The sequence below is a fragment of the Amphibalanus amphitrite genome, unplaced genomic scaffold (genome assembly GCF_019059575.1).
Source record: "Amphibalanus amphitrite isolate SeventyFive unplaced genomic scaffold, NRLGWU_Aamphi_draft 000010F_arrow, whole genome shotgun sequence".
In the NCBI taxonomy this organism is placed as follows: Eukaryota; Metazoa; Arthropoda; class Thecostraca; order Balanomorpha; family Balanidae; genus Amphibalanus; species Amphibalanus amphitrite.
Window position 1 is genome coordinate 1,975,553 of NW_024881506.1, and position 22,805 is coordinate 1,998,357.

Below are 22,805 nucleotides of genomic sequence, written 5' to 3' on the forward strand. Positions count from 1 at the left end.
AACCCTGTTTAAGTAGCTGCGTGTGAATGTTTACTCATGTCTTATTTTGTGACGTGCGGAAGTGAAAAGCCACTTTTGAGTGGACCTTTTGTGAATAAATATCTATCTATCTATCTAAAAAAGCCCTCATATGTTCGTGTTGGCGTTCGGAGGCTATCGCCGGCAAAGACGTCTCCATAAATGTTTCTTTTTCGTCCCACACAGGCGCCCCTCTTTCGCATGCAGGCGCCCCTCTTCCGCATGGCGCGCTTCTCGAGTGGCTGCGCCCTCCTAGCCTTTATCGCCTGGCAAGATTATATTCGACAGGGTCGGCAGCATCTGCCTTTGTTTCAGATAAGGATGCCCTCCACTCTTCAGCATATCAAAAGATACTTTTCCCACGTCATTGCCACCATCTTCGTGTCACAAGTGCCTTTATCAGTTGCGGTGTCGCACTGCTCAGCTTTATGGCCGCCGCACCTCTTAACTTCCTGCCTCCTCTACAGATTTTCGAGGCGCCCCTTTCCATAGCTTTAGGGTGCAGCTGCCCCCTTGCCCCCCTGCTTCCGCCGCCACTGGTCAGTAACGGGTACCGAGTGCTAGCCGGACACCCCATCTGTGTGAGTAAATGGTACCGAGTGCCAGCCGGACCCTAGTACTGAGTATCAACCAGCCGGACCCCATCTGTGTGAGTAAATGGTACCGAGTACCAGGCATCGGTAAAATCCCTTTTGAAAGGATTGCATTCCCAATCCACATTCCTAGTGCCGAAGTGGATTGCATTCCTACCCACAATCCCCTTTTTTCATTTTGATTGTGATCAAATCCGCAATCCTTTTTTGCAATCCTGTTGTATTATTATGTGCACTAGTGGATCTGGGGGAGGGAGGGGGGCATAGGGCCGTGCCTCCAGCCCCAAATCACCCATTTCTAGCACCTAGTCTTGCGAGTAATTCCTATCTAAGGCACAGGTATTTTATGGGAAATATTTTTTTTGCCTCAAACACCCCCACATTTAAACCTCTACCCAACCAGTGTTTATATTTTTAAAACTCGCCCTCAAATACGTAATTTTGCCCTTCCTATGTAGTTCATCAGCGCATATTACATATTTTGAGCGTTTAAATTAAAAGCGTCTAAATTATTTCAAGTTTCGATGTACCTAAAGCCCTTGATAGCAAAGTACATGAAGCCGATCTCATAATTTTCAATCGCAACAAACCATTTCAAAGCACTAATCAAACACAATCCGGATTGGATTGCAAAAATTGGAAGTATGATGCAATCCAATCCGCAATCAAATCCTGTTTTTTTGGAATGGATTTCAAATCCAGGTGCAATCCACCAAAAAGGAATGCAATCAGGATTTTGCAATCCTGCAATCACAATCCTACCGATGCCTGCCGAGTACCGAGTAACGAGTACCGACAGGACTCTATCTGTGTTAGTAACGGGTACTGAGTACCGATAACCGAGTACAGCAGGACCTCATCTGTGTGATTAACGGGTAACGAGTACCTAATACCGAGTATTGACAGTACCCCATCTGGGACTGAGTAACCACTAGTGATGTCAATTACGGAAAATCGGAATACCGATACCAAACCAAATACCAACCAAAACCATGGGAAAATACCGAAACCAAACCAACTTGGGGAACTCAGAGAAATACCAACTTTTTACCGATTTCTTAGCCTCTTATACATTAGTGAGGGCTTATGATACCAACAAAATACCAAACACATTACGATTGAAATACCAAATACCAAGTTGGTATCGGTTTGGTATCGGTATACCAAAAAGTTGGTATCCCATTGACATCTCTAGTAACCACCCTCTGAAGGTGAGGGTGAACCGGACTCCGTGTGGGTACAATATACCTAAACCGACTTTCGTGACCGGAGCGAACCATGTCTGTAGGAGTATCAGGTACCATATGATTGTCAACAAAAGCCCTGCTATTACACCACTGCGGGACCCTGCCCAAGCAATAGAAGAATGTCCGCCGTTGGGTGTCCCCGTGTGAATGTCCGCCGTTGGGTGTCCCCGTGTGAATGTCCGCCGGTACGGGTGTCCCCGTGTGAATGTCCACCGGTACGGGTGTCCCCGTGTGAATGTCCGCCGGTACGGGTGTCCCCGTGTGAATGTCCGCCGGTTGGGTGTCCCCGTGTGAATGTCCGCCGTGGGTGTCCCCTTGTGAATATCGCCGTTGGGTGTCCCCGTGTGAATGTCCGCCGGTATACGGGTGTCCCCGGCGCGCGGTGGCCGCCGCTGTGCGTGGGCGGGCCGCTGCCGGCTCAAGGTCGGCCTCTGCCGCCGCTGCCGGGGACGGGGACGGAGGCGGGCAGCTAGGCCAGGTGCAGAGCGGGGAGGGCTGGTCTGCCTGCCCTGCACCAGTGCCGCGTCCCGAGACCGCGGCTGGACAGCGTCCTGCTGCCGACACAGTCGGCGGGTGCGGCCGGGCAGCGATCACGGCCCGGGCGGAGCTGCCCACTGCCAGACCGCTGCGTGCGTGTGCGTGTGCGTGTGCGTGTGCGTGTGCGTGTGCGTGTGCGTGTGCGTGTGCGTGTGCGTGTGCGTGTGCGTGTGCGTGTGTGTGTGTGTGTGTGTGTGTGTGTGTGTGTGTGTGAGTGTGAGTGTGAGTGTGAGTGTGAGTGTGAGTGTGATGTGAGTGTGAGTGTGAGTGTGAGTGTGAGTGTGAGTGTGTGTGTGTGGTGTGTGTGTGTGTGTGTGTGTGTGGTGTGTGTGTGTGTGTGGGTGTGTGTGTGTGTGAGTGTGGTGTGTGGTGGGTGTGTGGTGTGTGTGTGTGTGTGTGTGTGTGTGTGTGTGTGTGTGGTGTGTGTGTGTGTGTGTGTGAGTGTGAGACGTCCGGCAGGCTGTATATTTGGTGAGGCAGTGTTATGACAGCACGTGACCCGTTTCGGATGGAGTTCAATGGTGCCTTGCAGATGTGCGTAGTGCGTCCTATGTTATCGTGACTCGTGAGCTCCTGTTTAAACACCGAAGGAGGCACTGCGATGCAGGTGTTCAAATGTTTGGCAGATTTGGAGCTTACTCCGAAACTTCGTGAGGTTATCGTAACAGATTCTAGCAGTCGCGATTTGTTACTGCATACCTACCTACCAGGATCAATGTAGGTAAAGAGCATTGCATTGAGATCCTGAAAGAACCGAATATTGAAAAGGCATACTTTCAATGAGTAGTATTGTGATCGCACGCTATTTTTGTGCTGTGTGACCTTTGGATGTATCATGTGATGTGTATCAAAAGTCGATAGCTAGTCTGAATCGTATCGGTAAATAATGTCCTACTTCGTGGCATTATCCAACATCGGGTAGGTGTTTCATGTTGATGCATTGTTTGCAATGACGTTAGGAAACGTCCTTACTGACACACTGCCCCGCCTGATCCATCACCCTTACTGTCACTCTGCCCTGTCTGATCCACCACCCTTACTGTCACTCTGCCCCGCCTGATCCATCACCCCTTACTGTCACTCTGCCCTGTCTGATCCATCACCCTTACTGTCACTGCCCTGTGATCCATCACCCTTACTGTCACACTGCCCTGTCTGGTTTTGGCCATATTTGCAAGCTTATGGCCTTAGTCTTATGCTTTTCGTGTGTTCTCTGGTCAATGCTGATTTCGCGCTCTCATCGCCCGTTTCCTAAGCGCGCCTTCATCTTCTAGCTGCTTCCTGGCCCCCCAACATAACGTTAGGAGAGCGGCTGATGGCGGCGGAGCGCTGTGAATGGTGTCGGCCCTGTGCTGTGTCCGGTACTGCGGTCTGCTGACGCGGGGTGGCTCGTTTCAGTCTGGTATCGTGGCGGCGTGTCGCTCAGAGCTGACCGTTCTGGAGCAGCTTCGCGCTCAGCTGGACCCGCTGGGCGCCTACCGAGCGCCAGTTCGCCGTACCAGCGGCCGGCGCTGGCCGAACTCACAGGTGGGCGGCCCGCACCACACCCCGCCCCGCTGCGACCGGGTCTTACCGGTAACACTCGCAGGCTATAGAGATAGGACACTGGAGTGAAGCCGTATCGATACGCGATTACATTACATGACTGACGAATGGTAATTTACGCGCGCCTTTTAGGGAACTTTAGTAAGCCCACTACAGGTAGGTATGTATACGTTTATCATTCCGCGTGGTAGTGACTGCGCGCAACTTTGGAACGGAAATGGATGACAGCTATGTGGTGATGGTGTATTGGGCATTTAGAGAGGAAGCCATGTCCCGTGCCAGCAGCCGCGGCCCACTGCCCTGAGTGCCCAGCAGTGGTCGGAGCTGCGGACGGTAGGCAGGTCTGTGTCACTGACTGTGTCCCGTGCCGGCAGCTGCGGCCCAGCAGTGGTCGGAGCTGCGGACGGTAGGCAGGTCTGTGTCAGTGACTGCGTCCCATGCCGGCAGCCTCGGTCCAGCAGTGGTCGGCGCTGCGGACGGCCGCCATGGCCGTGGAGCGGCACGCGGACCGGCGCACCCAGCTGCGGGACCGCCTCAGGACGTTCCGGCACGTGCTGGCCGTGCTGGATGAGCAGGCGGGCAGCGCCGGACGCCAGCTCGCCACCGTCGACGACTTCGAGGACCGGATCGGAGCCGTGAAGGTGAGACTGGACCGCAGCGCGGTCGACCGAACTCGCACCTCCACCTGTTCGTGCCTGTTGTAGCTGTGGGTCTCAGATAGCTGGTGACGTTGCAGTACTCGAGGAAAGTGACTTATTTATTCAGTACCGCCTACTCGTTCATTGGTCATCAATTAATTAAGTAAATAATAAGTTAATAAAGTATTTACTTCATTCAATCACATTCATTGATTCATTCATTGATGGTCGTCATTCTTTATTCTTCACCGTTAATCCTCGCACTTGTAGGAGGGAGCGTTTTTTTTTCGAATAACTCGCGCAAAAGGTGTCGGATCGCGACGAAACTTTTAGTGCCCTCGAGCTGACCAATTTTACACCTACCCTAAAAATGTCATGACCCTGACCCAAATGACCTTTGACCTGTGACCTATTTTTCGAGACCATGTTTGGCCGGAATCGCGATTCGGCATATATCAGCTCACGATCCGTTCGTTTCCAGTCCTCATTAGTGATTATAAACGTTCAAACATGTTAAATGATGCTGGTCCCATGCATTATGGTGGGTGTCAAGGTCACGTGAAGGTCAGGTCAAGGTCATTGACCTTTGATGACCTTGGTTTACTTTTCGAGTTTTACATGTTAGTTTTTAGAGCTGATTTCGAGTTAAGCATCCATTTGAACGTTTACGAAGTCAGTTTTGGTGCCTTCGTAATGCCTTCGTACGACGCCGTCAGTGGCGGTTGACACCTACTATGGTCAGCCGGCAGGACACCTACTAAATGACCTGACCTGACCCGACCTAGCCTAAATGGATGAAGACATCATATGTGATCAAAACTAGCATGAAATTCGTGATCAGCACCCGTAAAAACCCAAAAAGGGCTTCAGGTCCCGGTTTTCCCGACTTTTGGGTCATCGATCTGACCTGAAAGATCAGGTCCTAAGGTCCTAGGTCAACCAATGACCTAGGACCTTAACATTGGGTATCATCGGCTTCGTCTCATCACCGGCAACACGCTTGTTTTTTTTTTCTGCCAAGCTCTATCTCGATCAGGGGCCGAACGGCAAGAGGGTGTCGGACATAGTGACCCCCTGCCCTAAACGGTAGACGCTGTAAAACGCCACACACTGGCCCCTCGCCTGTATTGGTCTTTTGCCGGTCGTAATTGTCAGTTGGTCCGGGGGTCCGGTCCGAGGGGGGGGGGAAGTCTGTTGGACCCCTTTGCCGTTTGGCCTCTAATCGAGCTAGGGCTTCGCTAAAAAAAAAAAAACGAGCGTATTGCCGGTGACGAGAGGCAGCCATTGGTACACAATTATAGGGCCATAGGTCATTGGTTGACCTTCCAGGTCAGGTCAGGCAGGGACCCAAAAGTCGGGAAAATCGAGACCTGTTAGAACATCGTAAGTGAGGTTGTTGTGGGGTTTTGCGAGTTGCTTATCACGAATTACATGTTAGTTTTGATCACAGACAGGGGCGCCGCCACGGATTTTTGACTGGGGGGGACGGACTGACCGACTGAAAACCCAAAAGTAGACATTCTTACCGTGGCTTTTTCGGTCGGATGCATTCAACGTTTAAAGCAAATATGCCACTTTTACATAGGGTTTTCAACTGAAGTAACAGTTTTGTAGCTTGAGCTGAGACGAGAACAAATCAGGAGCTTTTATGGTCCAACAATCACCCTAGCCAAATATATCGGTATCGATTTTAGGTTTGAAGACTGAAGTCATTCCCATAGATTACACTTTGTCATTCTCTTACCGAGGAATCCATTCCCTTACGGAAAAATGCTAGCCAATCAGCATTCAGCTGGTTTGAACTACGTACTATGCCTATGCTTGGTCAACGCGTAATCAGCTTCCGCTGCAATATAGGTAAGTAGCCTCTACGAAAGATGAACGTCACAAATCTCTCTTATTGGATTATGCACGAATCGGCGCGAAGCGCCGCGGAAATTGGCAAAAAAAAACATTAGGCAAAACTGCTCCAAAATACGAATTTTGCAGCCCGTGTAACAAGCTTGATACCATACCAGAAAACCTTAGGTCAGGAAAACCAAGTCAACTAGTCAAGTCGCCTCAAAGTTTTGTGGTCCTGTCAACCGTATAGCTTATTTCTTAGAAGCTGGAAATTTAGTGTAGCGGGACTGCAGAAGTGTGGAGTCGGAGCCGGAATCAGTCGGAGTTGACTGTTTTGGCCAGTTTTGGCCAGAGTCGGAGTTGAAGTCTTCGAAAATGTTCGGATTTTGACTTCGAGGTCGGATTAGTGTAAAGTCATGCTCTTGGCTGGTTAGACGAAATATAGGTATTAGGCCCGTGTTCGGCCAGTCGTGTTATACGACACACGTTGATCACGATATCAAAATCGACAGTTCCGCGATGACAGGTCGGATAAGAGCTGGAGATTTTGTTGGCCGAGGTGGCAGGGGCCAGACCAATGCATGTAGGCCCACACCCATATACTGAGTATCTAAACCCCCTGGACCCTCTCAGATTCGGCACCGGCCGTTCCATCTCTTCCATCCTCAGGACAGTCAAATCCTTCTCCTCCACGCCGCAACCCCCTGCTCCGGGCTGGACGGGCAACTCTATCCCATGCGGGAATGGCTCCACTGGAGCTATAGTCCTTTGCCGGGTGCAGTGAGTGCGAGTGGGCTGGGCTGCCTGTTTAATTGGTCGGGTTCATCCCAAGTGGCTCACTGGGGTGGCTGCCCCGACCAATGTCTCCCACTAATTCTTTCATACTTGCGGCTCTGAAATGGTCTCATTTGACCGAAGGGCCTAATCAAATTTCGAGTAGGATAACAATAAGTAAAACGCCTTTTGGGGCGACCAACGGAGCGAGCGAGAGGGTGGGGTGGGCCTTGCACGTGCGAGCTTGCGAGGGGGATACCTCCAACTAACTTGTGCACTGCACCCTTCTAACCGGTCCCTAACGATGTGCCAAATTTGAGCGCAATTGGCCTAGCCGTTCTCGAGATCTGGAAGCGGCACCCTGCACGTGCGCACGTGCAAAATGGGTCCCAACTGACTTTTGCACGGCACCCTACTAACCGGTCCCTAACCATGTATCAAATTTCAGCACAATCGGTTCAGCCGTTCTCGAGATCTGGAATCGACCCCTGCATGTGCGCACGTGCGTCGTGCAGCAGCATCCCAACTGTGGCACACGGATATGCATTGCCTAGTGGGTATACCTATACCAGCTACATGCCAAACTTTCAGCGCAATCGGCCCAGTAGTTGCCGAGATATTGAAATTGTTACAAAACTGACACCTCTTCGTTTTTCACGTGGCACGTGCATAATGCATATGGGGTCACTCACATGCATCGGGAATAATCCCATGCTCGTTAGAAGGAATGAATCTAGTGCTACCCTACAAAAATTACCGCATGTAAATCGGTCAAGTGGTTACTGAGATATAAGCCTAGCAAAAGCGTGACCAGTACGGCATACTCAGAAATTTCCGTTAACCTACGAAAGACTACGCTCGCTTCGCTCGCTCCGTAATGAGTTTGGGGGGGACGTCCCCCTTCCATTCTGAGAGTGGGGGGGACGCGTCCCCCCCGTCCCCCCCGGTGGCGGCGCCCATGATCACAGATGATGTCTTCATGCATTTAGACCAGGTCGGGTCAGGTCAGGTCAGGTCAACCAGCAGGCGTCCTGCCGGGTATTCATAGTGTCAACCATCACTGACTGCTTCGTAACATGTTACGAAGGCACCAAAACAACTTCGTAAATGTTCAAACGGTTGCTAAATTCGAATTCAGCTCCAAAAACTAGCCTAGAAACATGTAAACTCGACAACGTGAGTCGTGAACCGAGGTCATCAAAGGTCCATTTCCTGACCTGACCTTCAGGTGACCTTGACACCCACCATAATGCATGGAACCGACGTCATTTCACATGTTTCAACGTTTAAAGGGACCCTCCCACCTTCAAAAAGTTTATGAATTGGCATGAAAGCGATGTCGCTCGGTTCAGAAAGAGCGAAAACGAATATCTACCAAATTTCACCGAAAAATATTCACCGGTTTTCAAGATATTAGACTTTTACTTTTGTTTACTTTTTTGGGATCTCCGCTGTTTCTAGCGACTTTATTTTAGAAGTGCGGCGTTTGCGGCAGATGTTGCGCGCAAATAGCATATACCACCGCGTGCTACAAAACGTTTTAGTCAAACATGTAAAAATCGTTAGATATTTGCGCTGACGTCACACATTCAGAGGGGTATTCCTAAGCATTAGCCCCTCTGAATCAAAATGCTGCAATTTTGAAATTCAATATTTCCGATTTAAGGCATTTCTCGATGTTGTGAGTGCCGAAACCGGTAATTGTGAGCCAGGGACCCCATTTTGGCTATCTCAACTCAAATCTAATGTTAAGGTGGGAGGGTCCCTTTAAATCCGCAAGAAAACTGCTAAATGCGCGGACGGACAATGTGAGCCGACATACGCCGAATCGCGTTTCCGACCAAACATGGTCTCGAGAAAAGGTCACAGGTCAAATGTTGTTTCGGTCAGGGTTATGAAATTTTTAGGGTAGGTGTAAAATTGGTTACCTCGAGGATATTGAAAATTTCGTCGCGATCGGCCGCTTTTTACACGAGCTATTCGCAAAAAAAACAAGTGAACGTTCGAACCCCTCGCCCTGTAAGTGCGAGGGTTAATATTTATTGCATTGTTTAGTTCTTTAACCCGCGCACCGACGGGGGGGGGCGGATATCCGCCCCCCCTGAGGTTTTTCGCGAATAGCGGGAAAACCGCGGCGCGTAGCGCCGCGAAATTTGGTATGACTATTCCCTTATCAATTTTACACATGGTGTGCAAGTTTGAACCTCCTACCTTTTAAGGTCAGGTCACCAGGTCACTTTGAATGACCCAACCTCAAGTCACTTTTTTGCAACTTTGTCACCGTGCCAGAGCTACAATAGATGTCGGAGGCCTTTGAAAGTCGCAGGATGTTATTAGGTCATTAGTAGCTACAATTTGTATATCTCGGAATTTTGATATCGGTGACCTAAGGTCAGGTCAATTTCGCGACCTCCCCATTATAAGTCAATGGGGGAAAAATCAACTCCCTGTTTTTACCACTAAAACGGGTCGGAATGGCCCCATATACAATACATGACTTCATATACGATCAACCTTCACTACCTTGAGGTCTGTTTTGCTGTTGGGCAGCTGTGAGGTCATGTGACGTCATCAAAGGTCACCAAATGTTTTTGGCCAATAACTCCGTACAGGAACAAGATACAGACGCGTGGATGGTCTCATTGTGTTCAGCTCGTCAAGACGCATCGAATGATATACATGATGACCTCGAGGTCACGTGACCTGAGGTCAACCTTTGACCTTGACCTTTCGAGGTCAACATATATATCATTCGATGCGGATTGACGAGAGGATCACGATGATGCCCTTAGTTTGTTCCTATCTTGACTAATTCGAAAGTTATTCGAGAAAAACTCTCTCCATATTCAGCGCCGCCATTTTGACTTTTTCGACCCCTGTGACGTCATCTTTGACCTGACCTGAAAATGACCTTAGTAAAAATTGTAGATCTTGACCGTGCGTATCCGATGCCGTTTACCGCTTGTCGCTATCTTGCTTCGTTCTCGAGATCTCAGGGGGGGGGGCGGTCATCCGCCCCCCCCCGTCGGTACTAAGTTGGCGCAGACCCCCGTCGGTGCGCGGGTTAATCTACTCCCAATATGGCACGGCTCACTGATGTGAATTTGTGATAGCAGTTACCGCCGCTGATGTCCCAGTGCTGTTTCCAGTGCTGTGATGGCACGGTCCGCAGCTGACGCCCCAGTGCCGTGATGGCGCTGACGTCCCAGTGCTTTGATGGTACTGACGTCCCAGTACTGTGATGGTACTGATGTCCCAGTGCTGTGATGGTACTGATGTCCCAGTGCTGTGATGGTACTGATGTCTCAGTGCTGTGATGGTACTGATGTCCCAGTGCTGTGATGGTACTGACGTCCCAGTGCTGTGATGGTACTGATGTCCCAGTGCTGTGATGACACTGACGTCCCAGTACTGTGATGGTACTGATGTCCCAGTGCTGTGATGGTACTGATGTCCCAGTGCTGTGATGGTACTGATGTCCCAGTGCTGTGATGGTACTGATGTCCCAGTGCTGTGATGACACTGACGTCCCAGTGCTGTGATGGTACTGATGTCCCAGTACTGTGATGGCGCTGTCCGCCGCTGATGTCCCAGTGCCGTGATGACACTGTGATGGTACTGATGTCCCAGTGCCGTGATGGCACGGTCCGCCGCTGACGCCCCGTCCCGTCGTACCGCAGGCCCTGCAGCAGCAGCTGGCAGACCGACGGCTGCAGCTGGTCGACATCAATGCCGACGTGCACGGCTATGTCGCCGGCGGCGGGCACAGCTCGCTCAAAGACGACGTGGCCAGCCTGTACCGCATCTGGGACGAGGTCAGCCACAGGTCAGTCGAGCTGCACAGCCAGTGTTCCGGGGTGCTCTACTACCTCGTGCTGTTAGCTGTCTGCTGACAGTAAAATGCATGAAATGTATTCTCTGGATGCATGGTGAAGTGGAGCATCTAGCGGACGCTGTCACGCTGTGACCGCCAACGTTGTGCCCCTGTGCTCCCAGAACACAGTCCCAGCTGGAGCACCTGCCGGACGCTGTGACCGCTGACGGTGTGCTCCTGTGCTCCCAGAACACAGTCCCAGCTGGAGCACCTGTCGGACGCTGTGACCGCTGACGGTGTGCTCCTGTGCTCCCAGAACACAGTCCCAGCTGGAGCACCTGTCGGACGCCGCTGCCACCTGGCGCGAGTTCGAGGCGGAGCGGGCGGCTCTGGCGGCCGACATGGAGGCCGACAGACGCCGCCTCTCCGTGCTGCAGCGGACCATCGACGGCAGTGCGGACGGCGCCGACTCCGAGCCGACGGGGGCGGACGCCGCCGGCGCGGCGGCTCGGCGGCCCGCACTGACGGTGAGCCGGCAGAGGTGATCGGGAGCTGCCGGTTCGCAGTTGCCAGGTTACTTCCACACATTGTGGTGCGGAAAAAACGTCAGATCTTAAGAACGATGAGTGAATGAGCTGTTGCAGTTACGGCGACGTTTGCCCATTGCTTGGTGCTCACTGTTTGTGGTATAAAATGGCAATGAAAACAAATAACTGACGTGCTGCAGCAGCCTCTGAAATGAGCGTCGGTCAGTTGCACGCCGTCCCGCTGCCGGCTGCCGGCCGGTGACGTGGCAGCGGTCTATGCCAGCTGCGCGGCGCCGCAGATGTGAGTGCCAGCCCAAACCACGCTCCCTCCGGCCTCTCATTGCCTGCGTCCCCCCGTCTGTCCCCAGAGCGCCGACCGGGGCTCGGTGGCCGGGCGGTCCGGCGGCGGCCCGGACGAGCTCTCCGAGGGCACCTCCGGCTACGACAGCGCCTGCTCGGACGAGCTCAGTGAGCGCGAGCGCCGGCTGGGCCGACTGAGGCGCATGGCCAACGGCCTGGAAACGCTGCTGGCGCCGGCCGGGCCCGCCTGGAGCGGCATCACGCACGTACGGACCGGGAGGGCACATCACACACGTACGGACCGGGAGGGACGCATCACACACGTACGGACCGGGAGGGACGCATCACACACGTACGGACCGGGAGGGGGCATACCACACACGTATGTACGGACCGGGAGGGACCCACTACATACGGACGGACCGGGAGGGACACTCACACACGTACGGACCGGGAGGGACACATCACACACGTACGGACCGGGCGGGGACCCATCACACACGTACGGACCGGGAGGGACGCATCACACACGTACGGACCGGGAGGGACCCATCACACACGTACGGACCGGGAGGGGGCACACTACACACGTACGGACCGGGAGGGGACTCATCACACACGTACGGACCGGGAGGGGACACATCACACACGTACGGACCGGGAAGGGAAAGATCACACACATACGAACCAGGAGGGGACTCATCACACACGTACGGACCGGGAGGGGACCCATCACACACGTACGGACCGGGAGGGACGCATCACACACGTACGGACCGGGAGGGACCCATCACACACGTACGGACCGGGAGGGGGCACACCACACACGTACGAACCGGGAGGGACGCATCACACACGTACGGACCGGGAGGGACCCATCACACACGTACGGACCGGGAGGGACACATCACACACGTACGGACCGAGAGGGACGCATCACACACGTACGGACCGGGAGGGGACTCATCACACACGTCCAGATCTGGCTGGTTTGTCAGGTGGCCTGTAACAGTATATGTAGGACATTCTGGATGAGCTCGCATCTATTCTCTCCCCTTCTCTCTCTCCCTATCGGTCAGTGGGTTCGACTCCCTCTTGTTCAGAGCCTGTCAGTCAGTGGGTTCGTTCTGACACCCCTCGCCCCGCCGCCCGTGCTCGTCTCAGTCAGTGGGTTCGTTCTGACACCCCTCCCCCCCGCCGCCCGTGCTCGTCTCAGTCAGTGGGTTCGTTCTGACACCCCTCCCCCCGCCGCGGCCGCCCGTGCTCGTCTCAGTCAGTGGGTTCGTTCTGACACCCCTCCCCCCGCCGCCCGTGCTCGTGTCAATCAGTGGGTTCGTTCTGACACCCCTCCCCCCGCCGCCCGTGCTCGTCTCAGTCAGTGGTTATGTTCTGACACCCCCCCCCCCCCGCCCGTGCTCGTCTCAGTCAGTGGGTTCGTTCTGACACCCCTCCCCCCGCCGCCCGTGCTCGTCTCAGTCAGTGGGTTCGTTCTGACACCCCCCCCCCCCCCCCGCCGCCCGTGCTCGTCGTCAGTCAGTGGGTTCGTTCTGACACCCCTCGCCCCGCCGCCCGTGCTCGTCTCAGTCAGTGGGTTCGTTCTGACACCCTCCCCCGCCGCCCGTGCTCGTCTCAGTCAGTGGGTTCGTTCTGACACCCCTCCCCCCGCCGCCCGTGCTCGTCTTAGTCAGTGGGTTCGTTCTGACACCCCTCCCTCCCCCGCCGCCCGTGCTCGTCTCAGTCAGTGGGTTCGTTCTGACACCCCCCCCCCGCCCGTGCTCGTCTCAGTCAGTGGGTTCGTTCTGACACCCCTCCCCCCGCCGCCCGTGCTCGTCTTAGTCAGTGGGTTCGTTCTGACACCCCTCCCTCCCCCGCCGCCCGTGCTCGTCTCAGTCAGTGGGTTCGTTCTGACACCCCCCCCCCCGCCCGTGCTCGTCTCAGTCAGTGGGTTCGTTCTGACACCCCTCCCCCCACCGCCCGTGCTCGTCTCAGTCAGTGGGTTCGTTCTGACACCCCCCCCCCGCCGCCCGTGCTCGTCTCAGTCAGTGGGTTCGTTCTGACACCCCTCCCCCCACCGCCCGTGCTCGTCTCAGTCAGTGGGTTCGTTCTGACACCCCCCCCCCGCCGCCCGTGCTCGTCTCAGTCAGTGGGTTCGTTCTGACACCCCCCCCCCGCCCATGCTCGTCTCAGTCAGTGGGTTCGTTCTGACACCCCCCCCCCCCCCGCCGCCCGTGCTCGTCTCAGTCAGTGGGTTCGTTCTGACACCCCCCCCCGCCGCCCGTGCTCGTCTCAGTCAGTGGGTTCGTTCTGACACCCCCCCCCCCCCCCGCCCGTGCTCGTCTCAGTCAGTAGGTTCGTTCTGACACCCCCCCCCCCCGCCCGTGCTCGTCTCAGTCAGTAGGTTCGTTCTGACGCCCCCCCCCCCCCCCGCCGCCCGTGCTCGTCTCAGTCAGTGGGTTCGTTCTGACACCCCTCCCCCCGCCGCCCGTGCTCGTCTCAGTCAGTGGGTTCGTTCTGACACCCCTCCCCCCGCCGCCCGTGCTCGTCTCAGTCAGTGGGTTCGTTCTGACACCCCTCCCTCCCCCGCCGCCCGTGCTCGTCTCAGTCAGTGGGTTCGTTCTGACACCCCCCCCCCCCCGCCCGTGCTCGTCTCAGTCAGTGGGTTCGTTCTGACACCCCTCCCCCCGCCGCCCGTGCTCGTCTCAGTCAGTGGGTTCGTTCTGACACCCCTCCCCCCGCCGCCCGTGCTCAGAGCCTATCGGAGGTGAGCACCGACCTGCGGCAGCTGCAGCTGAGCTGCCAGCAGCTGGTAGCGCGCACCGCCCGGCAGCTGCCAGCCCAGTCTGTAGCTGGCGGCTGGCGCCAGAGGACCGGCCCCGTGCTCAGGTGAGCATTGGGCAGCCTGGACGCCTCGCCAGCGACACTATACCTACATACCCGCTGACGGACGCCGTTACTGCTGCGGTACTGAGTTGCACCGTAACTGATATTTGTTCTGAACTGCTTATATGTAATGAACAGTGCCCGTTTTCCGTCCCCATTTCATACTTCATGCTGCGCTGGAAATGCGCCAATGTTTAGTTTCTGGTTGCGTATTGGCCGTTAGCGCGTCCGGGTCCGTCCCGGAGTCGGCCGTGGGACCGGCGCTGTGTGACCGGTGCTGGTGTGACCGGCGCTGTGTGACCGGCGCTGTGGGACCGGCTCTGGTGTGACCGGTGCTGGTGTGACTGGTGCAGTGTGACCGGCGCTGTGTGACCGGCGCTGTGGGACCGGGGGAGCATTCATTCTGGCCAGGGTTCATAATGTCCAGGGTACGCTATGCCCAGTGTCAAAATGGCCAGTGCCTTGAATGGGCCAGAGTTCATAATGTCCAGGGATTGCATGGTCCAAATGTGGCCAACTGGCTGCAGATAGGGTATATTCAAAGAGGCCAGGGTTCATAATGTCCAGGGCACGATGTGTCCAGTGTTCAAAATGGCCAGGGTTCATAATGTCCAGGGCACGATGTGTCCAGTATTCGAAATGGCCAGGGTTCATAATGTCCAGGGCACGATGTGTCCAGTGTTCAAAATGGCCAGTGCCTTGAATGGGCCAGAGTTCATAATGTCCAGGGATTACATAGTCACTGGAAGTGACGTCATTATGTAAAAAACACGGAATCAGCTCAATGCAAAGCAGTGCAGTGCCGAAGGCAATGCCTTAGGAGAGATTACAGGCAATAGTAAATCAAATATTTTTAGGTTAAGTGGTTATGTATCTGGCTTCAGGCCGAAGGCCTGAAGCCTGATGCATAACCACTTAACCTAAAAATATTTGATTTACTATTGCTTGCAACAGGGCCTCGTCTAAGGAATTTTCACTGGGGGGGGCCAGAGACTGAAGGAGCCAAACCTATATACTGTAAAACATATTTGCACGTTTCGAGTAATCCTGGCAAATCTCACTAACCAAATGCGTGTAAACTTTGTATTTACACACTGCATCCCGAAGTTTACACGCATTTGGCTAATGATATTTGCCTGGATAACATTGCACGTTGCATGCAAATCTCGGCAGAAGCTTGTGAAGCTTACTCACATTTTGAGTGTAAGCGTGTTTTCTTCTGTGTGTGTTATGTAGCACCGAAGTTAGTTATCCTGCAACTAGGCGATGCCTAGTTGCATGATAACTAACTTCGGTGTTACATAACACGCACAAAAGGAAACACGCTTACACGCAAAATGCTAGTAAGCTTCACACGCTTTCGCCTAGTGAGATTTGCCAGGATAACTAACTTTTTAGTTACTTTACACGCATAATATTAGTACATTGATAGGAAGATATTAGTTAAGTAACACGGTCATACGCAAAAGGCGTGTAGGTCAACACCACGTCGAAAACTAATGTCTTAGTTTCATAACGTTTTTTCTTAAAAGCGTGTTATATAAAACACGGTTGGCCAGTAGATGCGTGTAAACTTTACACGCTTTAGGTTAGTGAGATTTGCCATGATAACACGGAAGTTAGTTAACATTTTTTACAGTGTAGGGTACCCCCAAATCCTGTTTTCTCACCGGATTTAGACCACTTATTTTTCATCACAGCCCTGATACCATGATTTTTTTTTGAAAACTAAAAAAAATAGTAGGCCATCCGACCCATGCTTGTATACCTATTAGTTTATAGCCCCCTCACATTGCCCCATCAGGCAATAATAATCACACTTCTCGTTGTTGAGCGTGTGATTGAGTGGCAGTGCCTTGTCTAAGGAATTTGCATGCCGAGCCTTATGTCGAGGGCCCACACGCATATGTATTTTTTTGCGAACCACATCGGTTTCAGATGGGCCCCTCTGAGCGCTCGATGCCGATCTCTGAGGGCTAATGCCAACGTCTGGACCTATATTTCGGCCTCTATGGTAGCCCACACTGGTTTTATATGATCCATACCAGGCTTTAATGGTCAATCTGAGTGGAGACCGTATTTTCCCACTAGGGCCCCCTCAGACCAGATGCCTGTGTATCAACTTGGAGACTGATGGCTTCTCAGGTGGATTCTCCGTAATCGCCGTGGATCTTCAACACAACCTTAAGGTCGTCAGAGGCTATAAACTAAACAAAAATGAAGATTACCCCGTGTAGTAGTGCTTTGAGGCCCGTTGGGACCCTAAGTGGCTGGCATTTGCCCCCCAGGACTCCATGCCGACTTCTTTAGATAATCCAGCTGTCAGAGTTCCCGTCCCCACAGACAGACCACCAATCTGGCATCTGCGCCTGCGTACGACCACCCAGAACGGGAGCCTGCTTCATTACGATTAGGAGCTACTCTAGCCGTACACCGGTGACCGTCCAGCCAGAAGTTGGACGCCGCTAGCGAGGACGACGATAGGCAAAAACAAGGGATTGACGCCCCGAGGGGCGAAGACAGAAACAACAGATTGATACCTAAAGGAGAAATTGTTGCCGGTAGAGCCTTGGACTCCGCGTGGTGAGGGCACGCGTCTCGGTTATAACAGTCCGGGTTCGAAGCGCGACATCGCTCGATCTTTATGACCCTCCTGGCGAGTACATGGTTACCTACGGTTGGTGGCAGGCCGTAGCCATTCGAAGTCAGTGAGGGGACCGGCCATGTGCGGCTATGTGCATACGTTAAACTTTGGGCTCTAAATTCTGCCATAGATCACGAATTGCGCGATCGGAGGGTAGAGGGCAGGGCCAACGCAAAGCTCTGCTTAGCGGGGGCTCTGTACTTGTGAATCCTTCCATTCAAAAGGTTCGGACTAAATTTATGAAAAAAGAATATCCGGGACACGGAGTTGGGCGCCTGAAAAGACGAAATGTAACGCATTGCTGAGCGAAAAAAAAGGTTCAGGTAAACAAAATAAACACATAACAGCCCTAGGTAATGAGGTATTTCAATGTGCTCACATTGCATCGTTTCGTTTACGCATTTGTTTTTATGTGCACTGACGCCTCGAAATAAAAATTAGTTTGTCTTTTGGCTATTGCCGGCCCCCCAGTAGTGACTTTTTGCCCTGACTGGGGGGGCCAGGTCGATGACTGCGGGGGTTTAGCCCCCCCCAGTTAACATGTTAGACGAGGCCTTGGCTTGCAATCTATTCATGCGAGAAACTATTTCCTTATCCCTGGTAGGCAAACATCATTACCTTAGGTTAGGTTAGGTTAGGTTAGGTTAGGTTAGGTTAGGTTAGGTTAGGTTAGGTTAGGTTAGGTTAGGTTAGGTTAGGTTAGGTTAGGTTAGGTTAGGTTAGGTTAGGTTAGGTTAGGTTAGGTTAGGTTAGGTTAGGTTAGGTTAGGTTTGGTTTGGTTGGGTTGGGTTGACTATGTAATCCCTGGACACTATGAACTCTGGCCCATTCAAGGCACTGGCCATTTTGAACACTGGACACATCGTGCCCTGGACATTATGAACCCTGGCCATTTCGAACACTGGACACATCGTGCCCTGGACATTATGAACCCTGGCCATTTTGAACACTGGACACATCGTGCCCTGGACATTATGAACCCTGGCCTCTTTAAATTCGGGTGCGTATTATTTAGGCCAGGGTTCATAATGTCCAGGGCACAATGGGTCCAGTGCTCGAATTGGCCAGTGCCTTGAATGGGCCAGAGTTCATAGTGTCCAGGGATTACATGGTCCAAAAGTGGCCAACTGGCTGCAGATAGGGTAAATTCAAAGAGGCCAGGGTTCATAATGTCCAGGGCACGATGTGTCCAGTGTTCAAAATGGCCAGGGTTCATAATGTCCAGGGCACGATGTGTCCAGTGTTCGAAATGGCCAGGGTTCATAATGTCCAGGGCACGATGTGTCCAGTGTTCAAAATTGCCAGTGCCTTGAATGGGCCAGAGTTCATAGTGTCCAGGGATTACATAGTCAACCCAACCCAACCAAACCTAACCTAACCTAACCTAACCTAACCTAACCTAACCTAACCTAACCTAACCTAACCTAACCTAACCTAACCTAACCTAACCTAACCTAACCTATCTGGGGTGCGTAGGGGAAGTTGGGGGAACGCCGAAGACTTTTTTTCTGACGCCCGTAGCACGCAAGGTAGACAACATACGCTATTCTTGTTGGCGTCATTCGAGAGGCCAGTCTTTTGCCTTTCAAACATACCAGGCGCATTTGATGAATTCGCATGCCGTTAAGCGCACAAACTAAAAATATCAAAGAAGTGACTTTTTCGGCGTTGCCCCGGACTGCGGGGAAAGCCGAAAATGGGAGAAATGATCTACGGGGAATGCCGACATTGATGTTTTGCCATTTTATTTCAAACTTTATCCAGAATTCATCAAAGCTGACACACGTTTCAAGAGCTTGAGGACGCGGTGCACACTGGAAGTTATAATTGTGTGATATAATAAGAAAATGCCAGGTAAATCATTCCTTATAGGTAACAGGCCGTTATGTCGGTTGAAAGTGTAATTTGTGTGACTAAAAATACGCGTTGCTATTCTACAGCAGTAAAGTCCACGTAGCGTGCTTTTAACACGTGCGTAATCGCACGTTTTCGGCATTACCCCAGCCAGCCATACTTTCATTTGCAGGCCCATAACTTTTCAACGTGCTGCATAAATTTCAAATAGGCAGCACACTTATGCAAAGACATGCTAAAGATTACTTGACCGAATTGGCCAGACAAACGGTAGCATAATGAGTAAAAAATGCAGCTTCAAAGGCGCATGTAGTACAAGGGAAACGTACCTTGAAAACGCTCTTGGCGCCCTCACAGTCGAAGTATTCCGAATGACGACTCGTAACAAACATGCGATAATTGTAGTCACTTAAGCTTCAGAGCATCACTGACAGGTGGCATCCATGTCTTACGGTTTTCGAAATATCTCGAATTTCGGCTTTGCCCCAACTCCGGCATTGCCCCAACTTCCCCTATTATTTAGGCCAGGGTTCATAATGTCCAGGGCACAATGGGTCCAGTGCTCGAATTGGCCAGTGCCTTGAATGGGCCAGAGTTCATAGTGTCCAGGGATTACATGGTCCAAAAGTGGCCAACTGGCTGCAGATAGGGTAAATTCAAAGAGGCCAGGGTTCATAATGTCCAGGGCACGATGTGTCCAGTATTTACCCTATCTGCAGCCAGTTGGCCACTTTTGGACCATGTAATCCCTGGACACTATGAACTCTGGCCCATTCAAGGCACTGGCCAATTCGAGCACTGGACCCATTGTGCCCTGGACATTATGAACCCTGGCCTAAATAATACGCACCCGTGTGACCGGCTCTGGTGTGGTGTCGGCCGGCAGGAGGAGGGGCGGCGCGGCCGGCGGTCCGGCGGCGCCGCGCGGCCGGACCGGCCGGCGCAGCTGGACGCGCCGCTGGCTGCGCGCCGCGCTGCCCTTCCAGGTGGCGCTGCTGCTGGCGCTGTGCGCCGCCTACCTGCTCGAGCCGGGCTGCTGCGACGACCTCAACTACCTGGCGCGCTCGCTGACCCCGCAGCTGCGCTACATCAGCGGGCCGCCGCCCATCTGAGCGGGCCGTCCATCTGAGCGGACTCTGCCCTTCTGAGCGGACCCCGCCCGTCCGAGCGGGCCGTCCGTCTGAGCGGAACGCCCGTCTGAGCGGACTCCATCGGTCTCGGCGGACCTGTCTCGGTGGACAGGGACAGCCTCCCTGGCCCTGTCACCGGGGTTCCCGGGACCACGGACAGCCTCCCGGGACACGGACAGCCTCCCGGGACCTGTCACCGAAGCCCGTCCCTGGAATCGTGACGGCTGAGAGCGGAACTTTGGTCTATAAAGGATCAACGGAGCTTACCCCATGTATCGTGTGGGCCTGACTGCCCGGCCGTTTTCTGGGCTAGCTGGGAAAAAGTGCATGTTTAGGGTTCTTCCAGTCGGGGACAGACAACGGCCGTCACGTCTGACCAACGAGATGGCAAGTGCCCGCGTACATACCCTTGGGCTGGGGATCTGCATGATGTGTGTCGCCGTAGAAAATGGAGTGAGCTGAAAAAGTGAATGTTCGTCTTTTGGAGTGAGCTGAATCGTCTTAGCTATTTCATCAGGAATGCTTTTCCTATATAATTATCCGAATCTCGATCTGACCGCGTATTCAGCACATTCATGACTATTGACGATATTGTGCCGATGCAGTCGAGTGCCGACCATTGTGAAATGAGAGCTAACAGAAATTAGTACTATTGGGTGCTTACATCGATACTGCGTGCCAGTTGAGTGCCGTATTGGTAACAACAAATGACTAGCGTCATGTCTAGGCGAGTGTGTAATTTATAATGAGATCGAAAAGGTTGACAACTGCTTCAGAATAGTCGATTTGATATCTGGTACCTACATCTACATTTATAGTATTTAGTTAGCTTACTTGAATAACGGGTAGGTTGGGTTGGCAAGAGTTCAAGTAGAATATAAAACGATGATTGATGCTAAAACTGCGAAAAAATTGTGACATCATTCAAGCTTGTCATCATACAGTTGTTGAATATGGAGTAGATTGTTCGGTGACAACGATTACTGATGTAGTTGCTTTCTAATAAGTCGTAGTCACACACACACGGCAGTGCCACTGCGTCGACTGTGGTGTCCGAGTCATTGTGGCCTTCGCTGGCTTCCTCAGGCGGTCAGACTGCCGGTCAGCTGAGACGAGGCTTGGTGATGTTTTAGTTGTCGAGTAAGGCCTGGGTACGGTGGGGTGCTCTCAGCACACCGCTCATAGCTGCACTGTGCCAGCCGGGGCAGTCGGGCCGCGTTCACCCGCCGTGCGATGCGCGCGATGCCTGCATGTCGGCCGTCGGCCTGCTGTTTCTGCCTGTGTGGGCGAGGAGGGCTGCTGGTCGACCCTGTAGGCCTGCTAGCGGCTCGGTGAGTGGAGCCCACGCGGCGCATGCCGACAATGCCGCTGCGTCTGTTCGCGCGCCTCCACCCGAAGGTGGCCGGGCCAGTGTCGTGTCGCCGGTGGCAGACGACCATAGGTGTAAGCGGGGCGGCCGCGCGGGGCCGAGAAATCACTGCACAAAAGCGCTCCTGACGACCGATTCACGCAACAGGCGACACGGCAACCTAGTCACTGAACCTGCGCATCGGCCAAATTGGTGAAACAAGTACAAACGCTCGACTCATTTGTTTGGATGGATGACTGGAATCTATCTGGGCGTGCGTACGTGAGAAGAAAATGTCTCATCTTATGCACTTCGATTTGCTAGGAAGTGACTGGATACATGAAATTCTGCTGTGTTCAGATTTGTCAAGTTGCTGTTGTTCTTGGCCGGTGTTTATCGCGCTCGACATGATTTCATTCATAATACATGGTCGGTTTTTAGTCGAGCTTTTCCAGCAGTTTGGAAGTGCGCTGCAAAGACGATAGGGTCAGAAGACAGTAGATAGGTATGGTCGACGTTTTATGTGAAAGCAAACACGTGAATACGGTAACTGTAACAGTTGTAGACAGGCCCGGGCCCATCAGTTTTTTTTTTCTCGCGAATAACTACAGCGAAAGCGGCCCATTGCGACAAAACTCAGTGCCATCAAATTTACACCAATCTGAAAAATTTCACGATCATGACCCAAATGACCTTTTACCTATTACCTGCTTCCCGAGACTGCCCGAAACCATGTCGGGCACTATAGTATGCGATTTCATCAGCCGTTTCGAATATGCTGACCTCGATGACGCTTACGCTGAATCGACTAGTGGTGTTTTCGTCTCAATCAGCCCAGTAGTTCCTGAGTTATAGAATGGCTGCCATAGGCGCAACGGTCATGTGACCTCGCAAAGGTCACCATAGTTAGTGACCTGTGACCAGACACCTGAGGTCACCATATTCGGAACTCCCAACGAAATCGCATACGCTAAATAGACTGGTGGTGTTTTCGTCTCGATCGGCCGAGTAGTTCCTGAGTTATAAAATAATGGCTGCCTTAGGCGACAACGGTCATGTGACGTCCCGAGGTCACCGAAGTCACCTGGGCGGTGTTTCACGGGCTGCTGCTACC

At 53.0% G+C, this 22,805-nt stretch overlaps 1 protein-coding gene across 1 annotated transcript; it reads left to right on the forward strand.

Moving 5' to 3' along the window:
• The first annotated feature begins 653 nt into the window (after positions 1–653).
• LOC122381311 lies at positions 654–22,131 on the forward strand. The gene is made up of 8 exons (XM_043365322.1): positions 654–667; positions 3,794–3,922; positions 4,388–4,581; positions 10,875–11,020; positions 11,325–11,535; positions 11,904–12,101; positions 14,585–14,718; positions 20,100–22,131. Exons 3-8 carry the CDS (start codon positions 4,426–4,428, stop codon positions 20,323–20,325), a joined length of 1,071 nt encoding a protein of 356 aa, XP_043221257.1. The 5' UTR covers positions 654–667; positions 3,794–3,922; positions 4,388–4,425; the 3' UTR covers positions 20,326–22,131.
• The last annotated feature ends 674 nt before the right edge of the window (positions 22,132–22,805 follow it).